Consider the following 14,182-nt stretch of genomic DNA (forward strand, 5'->3'; position numbering starts at 1 on the left):
AACTACGATCTTTTACACTGCAACTTCTAACTACGTATCACATTATACTATCAAGTCTAATGGAGTTATACGTCAACGTCTAACTACGCATCCCATTAGACTACCATGTTTAATAGCATTAGACTACAACGTCCAACTACGTATCCCATTAGACTACCACGTCTAATGGAGTTAGAGTTCAACGTCTAACTTCGCATCCCATTAGACTACCACGTCTAATGGAGTTATACTTCAAAGTCTTACTTCGTCTAATTAACCTGCTTAGACCACATCTAAGTTAGCATAGTCTAATGCACATGCACATGCACAAAATAGATAACTTAACTTTATTCACAACTAAACATCATCAAAATTTCGTTCTAAACATCATCAAGATTCTATTGTTTAATGTTTCAAAGCTTTTGTTTATTAATAAGTTAATTACTTCTCATTTAATTAACTTTCTTCTTTTACATTGTTTTTAATTTTTCACAACACAGTTCCTCATAGAAAGTTATAACATTGTTTAGACTTGCTTAACGTCAGAAACTATTAAGTTTCCCAGGGGCAACTTTAGAAGAGAGAGATAGAGAATATTGAACATTTGGGCCATCTGGGCATTGACTAATGCATCTGGGTTATCTAGGCATTGACTAATGCATCTGGGTCATCTGGTATTGACGAATACATCTGGGCCATCCAGCACTGGCGAGTGCATCTAGGCCATCTGACACTAGCGAGTGTATTTGAGCCATCCGAGACTGGGAAGTGCATCTGAGCCATCTGACATTGACGAATGTATTTGGGTCATCTGACATCGACGAATGTATTTGGGAGATTTAGGCATTGACTAATGCACCTGGGACATCTAAGAGAATTCAAGTCAAGGTGGAGATTTATTGAATAGACTTGAATAGACTTGAATAGTTGGGTTTTCTTAATGGACTGGTCCAATTCTCTATTTGATAGGGTTTCTGTATTAGGGTTTTAGGGGACCGAGTGTTATATAAACTCGTGTTATAACCCTAGTTTGTTATATCATCTTTGTAAACAATCTTCTCAATAATAATCTCTCTTATGGGTGGACGTAGCCAAGTTCTATCTTGGTGAACCACGTTAAATATCTGTTTATTTATTGTTTACATTATTCTCACGCATTCCGTTATAACATTTAGTATGAGTTTTTTTATTTCTCTAGTTTGCACAAGTGACAAACCATGTCAAATTCGTGGCATTGAATTCGATCACAAATTTGTTTCTCCTATCACCGTTATATAAATTAAATAATAGAAATCATGTTAAAGTAAATTAGAAAAAAATGCCTACATATTCGAGAAATAGTTCGTTTTATAAATATTTCATTAAATAATTGTCCAACCATAAGTTACAACCTACCCTATTTATTAAATAATAGTATATTAAGTCATTTAATTTTAACCCTAACCCCATTAAAACTCAGATTTAAAATTAAAAACTTTATATTATTTTTAACAATGACAAATTACCCTTTGTAGTGAAAGAACATGAGTAGCTATCCTAGTAATGTTTTTCATCTTCCTCCATTTGTCATAGAGAGCAAGCACTTGCTGACTATTCTTTCTTAATTACTGGTTCACTTACCATAGGTGTAATAATTTTTACTATCATTCTGGTCTGGTGATTAATACAATGACGTATTCATCCAAACATACACGATCTAGCTTTACATGAAACAATTAGATTATGGTATCAAATTGTCAAGTTGAAAGATATTTATCAATTTGACTAGTATCTAGGATCGTTTGCATCTGGCCTTGCTCGATAAACCTGTACAAAAAGGTAAATATTGTAAGATGGATATGGGAATATTGCGAGGATTGATTGCAATGACGATGACATACCGTTGTCTAAGAGTTTTAGCGATGGTTTTGCAGCCGCCAGGAATAGTGGACTGCAGATTGACAGCTATGTTTGGGTTGTGGATGCTCTGCCTTAGGTGTATCCAACCATAACATTTTCCATTTATTTCATCAGAAACTTTAGCCCTGTACATATGAGCATCTATGGCAGCAGGAGAATCATTTGAATCGACTAGACATCCTTCACTTACCCAACAATCTCCACAAGAATCCAATTCCCATCCAGGAATTCTGCCTTGCTCGATATAGTTTCTGAATTCTTCTATAGCCTCAACCGCCTTAGCCTTTGCATGCTTGGGTTGGGAGACAAATACATCCATCCTCAGCTCAACCGACTCTAGAGGTTCTTCCAGATCTTTTATAAGGCTACCGATTCCATCTAATTTTGACCCAATATCCTCCTCCTCTAGCTTGATCCTCACCATCTCTATTATTATCTTCACCACCATGTAGGCACCATCGTCAAGGAAATGGTTCTCTTTTAGAGCCCCGTGTCCAGAAGTCTCCATCATGAGATGGGTTTCAACCCCATCTTTATTGAGATAAACTCCCTTATCAATCACATTCCTATACCCGACTCTGTACAAACAATGGTTCCCTCCTCTCTGCATAATGAACCTGGTCAGGCCAACGCTGGTCCTGGCATCGGTCACGACCGTAGTACCCGGATGTTCTCTGAGAACGATGGCTGACATAAGGGCGATGAGTCTGTCCCCGTTTATGGGGTTACCAGCAGAATCCACAACGCCGCTACGGTCCACGTCCGTGTCAAAGACTATGCCAAGATCAGCGCTGTTTTGAAGGACCGCAGCTGAGGTCATGGCCATGGCCGTCTTGTCCTCTGGATTCGGGATATGGTTTGGGAACATTCCATCCGGATTCAGGTGGAGAGATCCTGATGTGTCTGCTCCAAGTTTCTCAAGAACGTCCCATGCGAAGAATCCTCCTGACCCATTTCCAGCATTTACAATTATCTGCCCCAATTTTAAAACTAAACATCAATCACAACAATAATTGATATATATCGATGGATAATATATTCATTATGTAAGACTGCTAGCCAATTCGAGTTCTGAGCCTATGCTGTTTGGAAACATTTTTGGTTGGAGATTGAGTTGTTTATGGCCGATAAATAATTTTATACAATTCGAAATGATTTTTTAATTTCTCAATCTTTTGCAAATCAATCTAATGAATTGTATAATGAATTGTAGAATATTATCTTAGAAATTATATAGAGAATTTGGAAATAGAGTAACGTTGTGCATAATATATGACTGGATAAAAATATAAAAAATATAAAAAATTCTCTACAATTTTATATTCTTTTTTCAGGAAATTACCATATCATTCCTTTTAATTTTAATGATTTTTATTTTATTTTAAAAATATAATTTTAATTATTATTCATTATAAAAAAAAAAAAACTTCGATTCCAATTGAAAATAATTAAAAGTGTTTGAGTTAAATTTGGATCATGGAGGTATGTATCATACTAATTATTCTTAAATAATTAAAAAAAATAAAGTCGAGCGCAGCGCACGTGAATATCTTTGTATAATGTGTAAAATTTTTATCCAACTCTAATAATATTTAAAATCAAATTATTAAATATTAAATTAAAAAAACTTGAAAAATATTTTATAATACAAAATACCAATAATATGTATTTTTATCAGGCAACATTTTTTTTATAAACATCTATAAAAAAACAAAAATCAAACCTAATTCAAATTTATTGGAGAATGAGAGAAAAAATATTAAAGATAAGGTAAATAAAGAAAAAAAAAATAAGAAAGAAAAGAAAAATATAAATAAAATTAATTAAGAGAAATAGAGAGGAGGAAGAGGTTAGAGTATGCCAGTTTAAGAAGTTTGTTTTATTTTGGATTGGTTTTTATGGTGAATATAAAAAAAAAAATTGTTTAATAAAGCAAATGAGTTATTTGAATTTTTAATTGTTTATTTAAATATATATATTTTTTGGTATTTTAAAATAATATTTGTTTTAAAATATAATAAAATAAAAATATTTTAATTAATAAAATAAATAATTTAATAATTATAATAATAATGACTAGATAGATAAAAATTTATAAAAAAAGGATGAATAAAATCCTAAAAGAAAACAAAATAAATAAACAAGCTTGTAGATATAATTGGTTTCAAATGTAATATAGAAACATATCAAAACTGATTATACCTGATATAAATTGATGATATAATTGATTGTATTGTCATATAAACGAAAGATGTTAATGCCTTATTGTTTTGGGATTTTTTGATTAGCGATAATTTAAAATAAACACATTATAGAATAATTTAATATATAACTTCATTCATTGATTAAAATATTTAAATATTATAAGAACTCTTTCTCACCAAACAAATTGAGGATATTTGGTTTTCATAAAAAAAAAAAAATTGTTAGGTTATTATTAACATTATAGGATAACTTATTACAAATTTAACTTTTACTTTTGTTTCCTTTATAATGTTATTGCTCTAATTTTGGTTTTATTTTATTTTTATTTTTTACTTTTAATTTATTTAGATTGTTGTTCAATGAAAACATATAAAATTAGAAGACAAATCTAATGATTAGGTTTGCACTTAGAGTTGGTTTGATAATGAGTTACAGGGATTTTATCCAAAATTAATATTTTATAATTTTTAATTTCATTATTTTAATCACTTATTTTATTTATTAAAATATCAAAATATTTTTATTTAAAATATATCCCCTCTCTTCTTTCTATGAAATTTATTTAAAAGGGAATGTCGTGTACAAATTAAGAGCTAATGGTTGGGGTGAATTTGAAAAAAAAATTATATTGAAAAAGTTAAATAAATTGAGTGTATAAATGTAAGTTTTATAATTTTTTAATAATTAAATAAACAAACAATTAATTTTATTAAAAAATTTAAAAAATTAAAATGTAATGTCATATTTTTACGCTAAAATAAAAAAATATAATTTTTTAAGTTAAACAAACTTTTTACCTAAACTCAAATTATACCCAAAAAAAACTCTAAGATCAAATAAGCTGTTAGAGTTAATTTGTTGTTAATTTTCTATAAAGAATTAATTCATAATATTTTATTTTTTTAATTATTAAATTACTTAATTTATTAATTAAAATACTTATATATTATTTGTATAAATATAATTTTAAATATGAAAAATTATATAATAATTTAATTAATTAAAATCTCAAATAAATTTCTTTCAAACAGAATAAAATTATTAGAAACAGAAACATATAAAAACCTGCAAAACAACATCAAACTAGTTCTCTTATATATATATAAGTTATAACTAGACTAGTATATGAATTTTGTAGTTAATAAATCTAGGATTTAAATTGACTTGGTTATTAATTAATAAATGATGAGAAAAGATAAATGTTAGTACCCGAAATCCTTTAAGAGGTGCGTGAAAGTGTAAGGGATGATTAACCCTCTCCTTGATAATGTCCCTAAGATGTTGGGCATAGCTTCTCATGAAGTCTACCTTTTCAGGTATTACATTTGAATTTGATTGACCATTTCTATTAATAATACTGTTGGCGTACTTTTGGGCCGCCCTTTCACATATATTCTCCACTTCTAGTGAAGTCAGTCCTCCCTTGGTCGTGAAAAATTTCAAGCCGTTGCGCGTGTATGGTAAGTGAGATGCGGTCATCTAAATAAATAAATAACGAGTCATTAGTTCATACATTGCATGAAAATTATGTATAAGATAACAAGTATAAGTTAAGTTAAGGTACGTACCATTATGGAAGCATGATAAGTAAAAGAAGGCAACACAGTGCTCATGAAACAAGCGGGTGTGGTAGCCAATCCCATATCATAAACCGAGCAGCCAGCCCTTGCAAGACCCGCACAAACCGCTGCACATAATTCCTCGCCGGATATTCTAGGATCTCTTCCTAGAGAAACCTTTAGAAAAACATTAGCCGTCTTTTCCCTTAACCAATCCCCAAAGCTTTCCGCTATTGCCTCTACAGCTTTAGGTGTCAAATCCACTTCCCGACCCCTTTCACCTTCCAATGCTACTCCCCGAACATCCGACCCGTTTTGCAGCCGTCGAATTTTGTCCATTTCTTCTTCCACCACCACCACCATATCATCATCACCACAATTCAACGTGCTTGATGAACAAGAAGAAAATGCAGGTTTTGAAATATTAGAAGAAACTCCTTGTTTGCAAATCCACGAATTATTAGAACATGGAAAACAGAGGAGGCTTTTACGTTCCTGTACTGATGATAATATGCATGAAGTTGAAGAAGAGACTGCAGGAACGATATTCATGATTATGCGGGTATTGTTTGAGACCAAAAACGACGGTGAAGCCATAACTTAATTGTTTAATCTTCTTCAGCCAGCACGATTTCTTTATTTCTTGGAATTATATATCAATTCAGTTTTAAAGAGGGAATGGTTATCAGCAGCTATTAGCTTGCGTGAGAGGATAAGATTTTTATTTCAATGGTCCTCAATCCATGGCAGAATTTCATGACAATTTGTCTGTCTGTTTCTCTTGGAAAATATCTTTTTCCCAACTTGAGATGAATTTCATTCAAATTTTTGGTTTTCTTCTAATTCCACATCCTCTTTTACTTCCATTGATTTTTAATTCATGTGAGAAAAAACAAAAACAATTAAATAAAAAATCAAGCAATCTAGGTATAAAAGACTATGAATACAAAATATCTACACTACAGTCCATCGAACATGGATACATATGTGTTGACATGGCAAGTAGTCACGTTCAACGATGTTAAACATACACTATCATCACATAAGCTACCAAGGGGTTGAATTTTCAGGTTTCCACTTCACACAAGCGAATTTTCGGATTTCTACTTCACAAAAGCTTTGATTCCTAACACAATTTGAATCAGGAAAGAAGATGACAAAGGACCCAGAGAAAATTTAGGGAAATCTTGATTTAATAATTTTATTGTTAAAAAGAATTACATAGGGAATTTTATAGTGCTACAAACTATTATTAATGATGACAGCAAATGCTAGTTCAGGTCGAATATGCGTCAAATATTGAAAGGCACTAACAATGATGCGATACAGAAATGACTTAGGAAGAAGAGTCACTAGTAAAAAGTGTTAGGATTTGAATCTCCCAAATCCGACATGTTTGAAACAATCTGTAAAAACGCAGGAAAGAAGAACACAAAAAGACACAGATTTATAGTGGTTCACTCAAATTGAGCTAGGTCTACTTAAGTCCGCTACCAGATTTCACTATGAAGAAAAAACAGGAATACAGTGTTTTTGTCTCACAATTTATCTCTCTAGAATTTTGACTAACTTTTGTAAACCCCTTAATAATCACATATTTATAGGTAAACATTCAGGTAATAAAATCTAAATAACTCTTGGTGAGGCCCAAGTTCAAACCATATACAAACCCAATAAACTATAATTAACAGTTGTAGAGTTTATTATAAGTATAGTCTCCATAACTCAACAATCTTCATTTGGAGACTAATTTCATCATTTATCGATCGGTAGCGACTCTCTATTCGGTGTCTTAACGAAGAAGACCAACTGAAGTTGCACACAACTTCAGTTTTTCATTTGTCACAGATTTCATCAGCTTATCAGCTAAATTCTCACTCACGGGAATCTTCTCAGGAGTTAATACTTCATCTTTTAAAACTGACATGATAAATGATAACAAACCTGTATATGCTTTGTCCTTCTACGATAAATTAGATTCTTTGCCAAATGAATGTCACTCTGACTGTCGCATCACAACACACTTCCCTCGTAGTCTTGATCCAATTCTCGCAAAAAGGTTTGTAACCACATCATTTCCTTAGCAGCCTCTGTCACAACAACATATTCTGCCTCACAACTGGAAATGTTGAGTTATGGAGCCTACACTTATAATAAACTCTACAAGTGTTAATTAAAGTTTATTGGCTTTATATTTGGTTTCGGACTTGGGACTGACCAAGAATTATTTAGGTTTATTACTTGAATGTTTACCCTATAAATATGTGATTATTAAGGGTTTACAAGGGAGAGACTGAATTCTAGAGAGATAAAGTGTGAGGCAAAAACTCTGTATTCCTTCTTTTTTTTCATAGTGAAATCTGGTGGTGACTGAAGTGGATGTAGCTCAATTTGAGTAAACCACTATAAATCTGTGTCTTCTTGTGTTCTTCTTTCTTTCATTTTTACGGATTGTTTCAAACTAGTCGGATTTGGGAGATACAAATCCTAACAACTGATATCAGAGCATCTAGGCTAGATCTGAGCATTGAAAATAATGGCAAGTGAGAACAGTATATGACATGAGATTGGACGATTCGATGGGACAGATTATGTCTTCTAGAGAATGCAGATTGAAGATTATCTCTTTGGAAAGAAGCTTAATGTTCCTTTGAGTGAGAAACCAGAGAAGATGGATGAAGTTGAACGGAAACTCCTTGATAGACAGGTTTTGGGAGTTGTCCGATTGACGCTAGCCAAGACGGTTGCTCACAATGTAGTAAAGGAGAAGACCACCATGGGTCTAATGAAAAGCTCTTTCTGATATGTATGAGAAATCATCTACTAACAACAAGGTACACTTAATGAAAAGACTATTTTACTTAAGAATGGTTGATGGTACTTCTGTCACTACTCATTTGAATGAATTCAATACAATTGTGAATCAATTGCTATCTGTTGAGATTGGTTTTGGGGATGACGTTAGTGCCCTGATTTTGTTAGCATCTCTACCAAATAGTTGGGAACCTATGAGGGCAGCAATTAGTAATTCAGTTAGAAATGCTAAATTGAAATTTGTTAAAATTAGAGATCGTATTCTTGCTGAAGAGGTTCGTAAAATTGATTCTGGTGAAACGTTCAAAGGTTCTGCTCTGAATGTGGAAAACAGGGGCAGAGGTAATGATAGAAATTTTAACCGAGATAAGAGCAGATCTATGTCGAGAAGCAAGAGGAGTCAGTCCAAGTCTGGGCAGACATTTGAGTGCTGGAATTGTGGTAAATAGGGTCATTTGAAGAGGAACTGCAAAGCACCGAAGAGAAACAATGATGATAAAAATGATGCAGCCAACGTTGTTATAGAATCTATCACTGATGCGTTATTTCTGTCTATTGATATCCCGATAGATTCATGGGTTTTAGATTCAGGAGCGTCTTTCCACACCACTGCTCACAAAGAATTAATGGAGAATTATGTGGCTGGAAATTGTGGGAAAGTTTATATCGCAGATGGTGAGCCACTGGATATTGTTAGAATTGGTGACATCAAATTGAAAATGGAAAATGGTTCTGTTTGGAAGATTAATAAGGTGAGACACATTCCAGGTTTAATGCGCAATCTGATTTCTGTTACACAACTTGATGAAGAAGGTCACAATTTCAGTTGTGGAAATGGTGCGTGGAAGGTGACTAAAGGAGCAATTGTTGTTGCTCGAGGTCACAAAACTGGAACGTTATACACGACTTCAACTTGCATAGAAACAATTGCTGCTATAGTTGATGACTCGAAGAACAGTGAGTTGTGGCATTGCAGGTTAGGCCATATGAGTGAAAAAAGGATGAAAATTGTTTTGAAGAATGAACAAATTCCAGAACTAAAGTCTGTTGAACATCAGTTATGTGAAAACTGTATTCTTGGAAAACAGAAATGAGTGAGTTTCTTAAAGATTGGGAAGGATCTCAAGAAAGAAAAGCTAGAGTTGGTACACACTGATGTGTGGGGACCTGCACCTGTTTCTTCTATTGGCGGATAACAATACTACATGACGTTTATAGATGATTCAACAAGAAAGGTATGGATATATTTTATGAAGCACAAGTCTGAAGTATTTGTTATTTTCAAAAAATGGAAGGCTTTGGTTGAAAATGAAACAAATCAGAAACTTATGTGCTTAAGATCCGACAACGGAGGTGAATATATCAATTCAGATTTCAAAGAGTATTGTGCTGTAAATGGGATCAGTATGGTGAAGACTGTTCCCAAATGCCTCAATAGAATGGAGTAGCTAAACGAATGAATCGAACACTGAACGAGCGTGCTAGAAGCATGAGATTGCATGCAGGGCTGCCTAAAACCTTCTGGGCAGAAGCTATTAACATTGTTGTCTATTTGATAAACAGCGGACCCTCTGTTCCTCTTGAATTCAGAATTCCTCTCGAACCTTTTTATTGCTATAGAGTCCTTTAGAAATTCTGAATTAAAGAGGAACAATGAATCCCCTGTTTATCAAATAGGCAGCAGTATTGATAGCTTCTACCCAGAAGGTTTTAGGCAGCCCTACATCCAATCTCACACTTCTAGCATGCTCGTTCAATGTTCGATTCATTTGTTCAACTACTCCATTCTCTTGAGGCATTCGGGGAATAATCTTCACCATACTGATCTCATTTACATCACAATATTCTTTGAAATCTGAAATGATGTACTCGCCTCCATTGTTGGATCACAAGTATTTAACCTTCTGATTTGTTTCATTTTCAACCAAAACATTCCATTTTTTGAAAATCACAAATACATCAGATTTGTTCTTCATAAAATATACCCATACCTTTCTCATTGAATCATCTATAAACGTCATGTATTAGTGTGATCCTCCAATAGAAGAAACATGTGCATGTCCCCACACATCAGTGTGTACCAACTCTAGCCTTTCTTTCTTGAACTCCTTCCTAATCTTCAAGAAACTCACCAATTTCTGTTTTCTAAGAATTCAGTTTTCACGTAACTGATGTTTAACATACTTTAGTTCTGGAATCTGTCCATTCCTCAAAAGAATTTTCATCCTTTTTTCTCTCATACGACCTAACCTGTAATGTCACAACTCACTAATCTTCGAGTCATCAACTACAACAACAAATATTTTTCTACAAGATGAAGTCGTGTATAATGTTCCAGTTTTGTGACCTCGAGCAAAAACTATTGGTCCCTTAGTCACCTTCCACGTACCATTTCCTCAGCTGAAATTGTGACCTTTTCATCAACTTGTGTAATAGAAAACAGATTGCGCATTAAATCTGGAATGTGTCTCACCTTATTAATCTTTTAAACAGAACCATTTTCCATCTTCAATTTGATGTCCCATTCCAACAATATACAATCGCTCACCATCTGCGAGATAAACTTTCTCACAGTTTCTAACCACATAATTCTCCATTAATTCTTTGTGGGTAGTGGTGTGGAAAGACGCTTCCGAGTCCAAGACCCATGAATCTATCGGGCTATCAATAGACAGAAGTAACGCATTAGTGAAAGTTTTTATAACAACGTTGTCTGTATCGTTTTCATCATCACCATTTTTCTTCGGTGCTTTGCAGTTCCTCTTCTAATGACCATGTTTACCACAATTCCAGCACTCAAATGTCCACCTAGACTTGGACTAACTCCTCCTTTTCCTCGACATAGATATGCTCTTACCTCGGTTGAAATTTCTATCATTACCTCTGCCCATATTTTCTACATTTAGAGCAGAACCTTTGAACGTTTCACCAGAATCAATTTTACGAACCTCTTTAGAAAGAATACGATCTCTAACTTCAACAAATTTCAATTTACAATTTCCAACTGAATTACTAATTGCTTCCCTCATAGGTTTCCAACTATTTGATAGAGATGCTAACAAAATCAGGGCACTAACTTCATTCCCAAAATCAATATCAACAGATAGCAATTGATTCACAATTGTATTGAATTCATTCAAATGAGTAGTGACAGAAGTACCATCAACCATTCTTAAGTAAAAGAGTCTTTTCATTAAGTGCACCTTTTTGTTAGCAGATGGTTTATAATATATATCAGAAAGAGATTTCATTAGACCCATGGTGGTCTTCTCCTTTGCTACATTGTAAGAAACCATCTTAGCTAGCGTCAATCGGACAACTCCCAAAACATGTCTATTAAGGAGTTTCCATCCAGCTTCATCCATCTTTTTTGGTTTCTCACTCAAAGGAACATGAAGCTTCTTTCTATAGAGATAATATTCAGTCTGCGTTCTCTAGAAGGCATAATATGTCCCATCGAATCTTCCAATCCCATGTTCTATACTACTCTCGCTTTCCATCGTTTCCAATGCTCAGATCTAGTCTAACTGCATTGATACCAGTTGTTAGGATTTCTATCTCCTAAATCCGACCTGTTTGAAACAATATATAAAAACGTAAGAAAGAAGAACACAAGACGACACAGATTTATAGTGGTTCACTCAAATTGAGATTTGTCCACTTTAGTCGCCACCAGATTTTACTATGAAGAAGAAGAAGGAATATAGAGTTTTTGCCTCACACTTTATCTCTCTAAAATTCTAACAAACTTTTGTAAACCCTTAATAATCAAATAAAACCTAAATAACTCTTGGTCAGGCCCAAGACCCAAACCAAATACAAATTTAATAAACTCTAATTAACAAATAGAACACAATTATCGAGAAAATTGCTGAGAAACAAAAAAACTCACCGTGATATTAATATCATCGAGAGCAAGGGAGCCCTCGATGAAAGTTATTGATATTACCGAGAGCATCTGGTTAAAGCCCTCGATGAAATTCATTAAATACTATCACCTAGAGGAGCCGAAGCTCTTGACGATAATATTATATTTTGTGCCATAAAACGTGGAATCTCTTTTTTATTCTTTCTTCTTTTTCTCTACCGCTTTTCCTCTCGTAGCGTCAAATCGGAGTAATTATCGGAGTTATTAACTGATCCTCCTTCATCAATTGGAGCGTGGATGGCTTAATCTGCATCTCTTCTGTGTGTGCGTGTTAGAGAGAGAAAGACTGAATGATGAGTTCTGACAATGGCGAAGCTTGACATACCGAACACATCAAAAGGCATCAGTCTAAAGTTCTTCAAAATTTACATCCCGAATCAAAGCTTTACACAAATTGTAACTATTACTCTTTAATCCTGATTTCCAAATACACTATTCCTACTTTTAGAGAACATATACGAACGTTCGGTGTAAAAATTACTTACAGATTGTTTGATATATGTTATCTATTCTTTTTTTACATAAAATTTTGCTGATTTTAACATGTGGGCGTTCTTAGAATCATTTTTCTATAATTTAGCTAAAGGAAGACTTCATATTGATGAAGCAAACCTCAATAGATTGATAGAATGTCTTACTGAGCTGATGTACCCTAACATTCACCTAGTGATTAGAGAACTCATTCTAATTGAAGATATCTATCTAATTGACCCATATCCTCTTATCTCTTCCTGTTATATGTAGAAAAATTGGTATTCAGATTCGACCAATGATTGAGTTTGAGGCTAACATCATTAACCCAATAATAAATAGAGGAGACTTTTTTTTTTCTTTTTTCCAAAAGATGGGATCGGTAGCGGAGCTTGAATCGATGAAGAAATTTGGGTATCTATCCACTTCAATCTTGCAAGATGGGGATTAAATTCCAATATATAATAATATTATCTCTCCCTATTACTTTGATTATTGGTGTAGATGTGTTCATTACAAGAGGAAATGTAAAATCATATCTGCCTACTCTGATGAAATCTTCAATTGCAGGCATTGCCATAACGAAGAAAAAGTAATTCAAGGCTAAAATAGTTGATCTTTTCAATTGGTTAACTGTGTCTGTTCTGTATGAAGAATTCCCTTGATGTTGATCCTTTTAATCGCAATGATATTCTTCGTCATGAAGTTACATATGTCCATCAAAGTCATAACACTCTATATTTCTTATTTTAAGTGATCAATTGTTTCATTGTCTTCTTTTATGGGTTTCAGGTCATATGTTATATATATATATATATATATATATATATATATATATAACTGTTGGGTAAAATTTAGTTTGATTAACATCATTTTGATGATGTATAAGTAAAACATAACTATGATTAAAAGTTGAATAAACGAAACTAAGTCTTCTAATTGTTTCTATGCAGGTGCATCAGATCTGGCTAACTTAGACGTGGTCTAAGCAGGCTAATTAGACGTGTTGCTAGTTAGACGTGCAAGTGTAACAGATACGTAGTTAGACGTGTCAATCTAATAGATACGTAGTTAGACGTGCTAGTCTAACAAATACGTAGTTAGACGTGCAAGTCTAACAGATACGTAGTTAGACGTTCTACTCTAACATATACGTAGTTAGACGTGTCAGTCCAACAGATACATAGTTAGACGTGCAAGTATAAAAGATACGTAGTTAGACGTGTCAATCTAACAGACATGTAGTTAGACGTGCTAGTCTAACAAATACATAGTTAGACATATAGGTCTAATAGACACGTAGTTAGACATTGGTGTCTAACTCGTT

At 33.4% G+C, this 14,182-nt stretch overlaps 1 protein-coding gene across 1 annotated transcript; it reads right to left on the reverse strand.

Annotated features, from left to right (window-relative positions):
- Positions 1-1,604: 1,604 nt before the first annotated feature.
- Positions 1,605-6,293, reverse strand: LOC124914664 (phosphomannomutase/phosphoglucomutase). The gene is made up of 4 exons (XM_047455251.1): positions 5,652-6,293; positions 5,293-5,562; positions 1,860-2,851; positions 1,605-1,785 (listed from the first exon to the last, which is right to left on the reverse strand). The coding sequence occupies exons 1-4, from the start codon at positions 6,237-6,239 to the stop codon at positions 1,716-1,718; spliced, it is 1,920 nt and encodes a 639-aa protein (XP_047311207.1). The 5' UTR covers positions 6,240-6,293; the 3' UTR covers positions 1,605-1,715.
- Positions 6,294-14,182: the final 7,889 nt, after the last annotated feature.

Source organism: Impatiens glandulifera, chromosome 9 (assembly GCF_907164915.1).
Source record: "Impatiens glandulifera chromosome 9, dImpGla2.1, whole genome shotgun sequence".
In the NCBI taxonomy this organism is placed as follows: domain Eukaryota; kingdom Viridiplantae; phylum Streptophyta; class Magnoliopsida; order Ericales; family Balsaminaceae; genus Impatiens; species Impatiens glandulifera.

Excerpts from the sequence above, each read along its gene's own strand:
- LOC124914664 (XM_047455251.1), bottom strand. The coding sequence starts at position 6,239 with ATGGCTTCACCGTCGTTTTTGGTCTCAAACAATACCCGCATAATCATG. Across the intron at positions 2,852-5,292 it reads CACCTCTTAAAGGATTTCGG|ATAATTGTAAATGCTGGAAA; the intron begins GTACTAACATTT and ends AAATTGGGGCAG. Across the intron at positions 1,786-1,859 it reads GCTAAAACTCTTAGACAACG|GTTTATCGAGCAAGGCCAGA; the intron begins GTATGTCATCGT and ends CTTTTTGTACAG.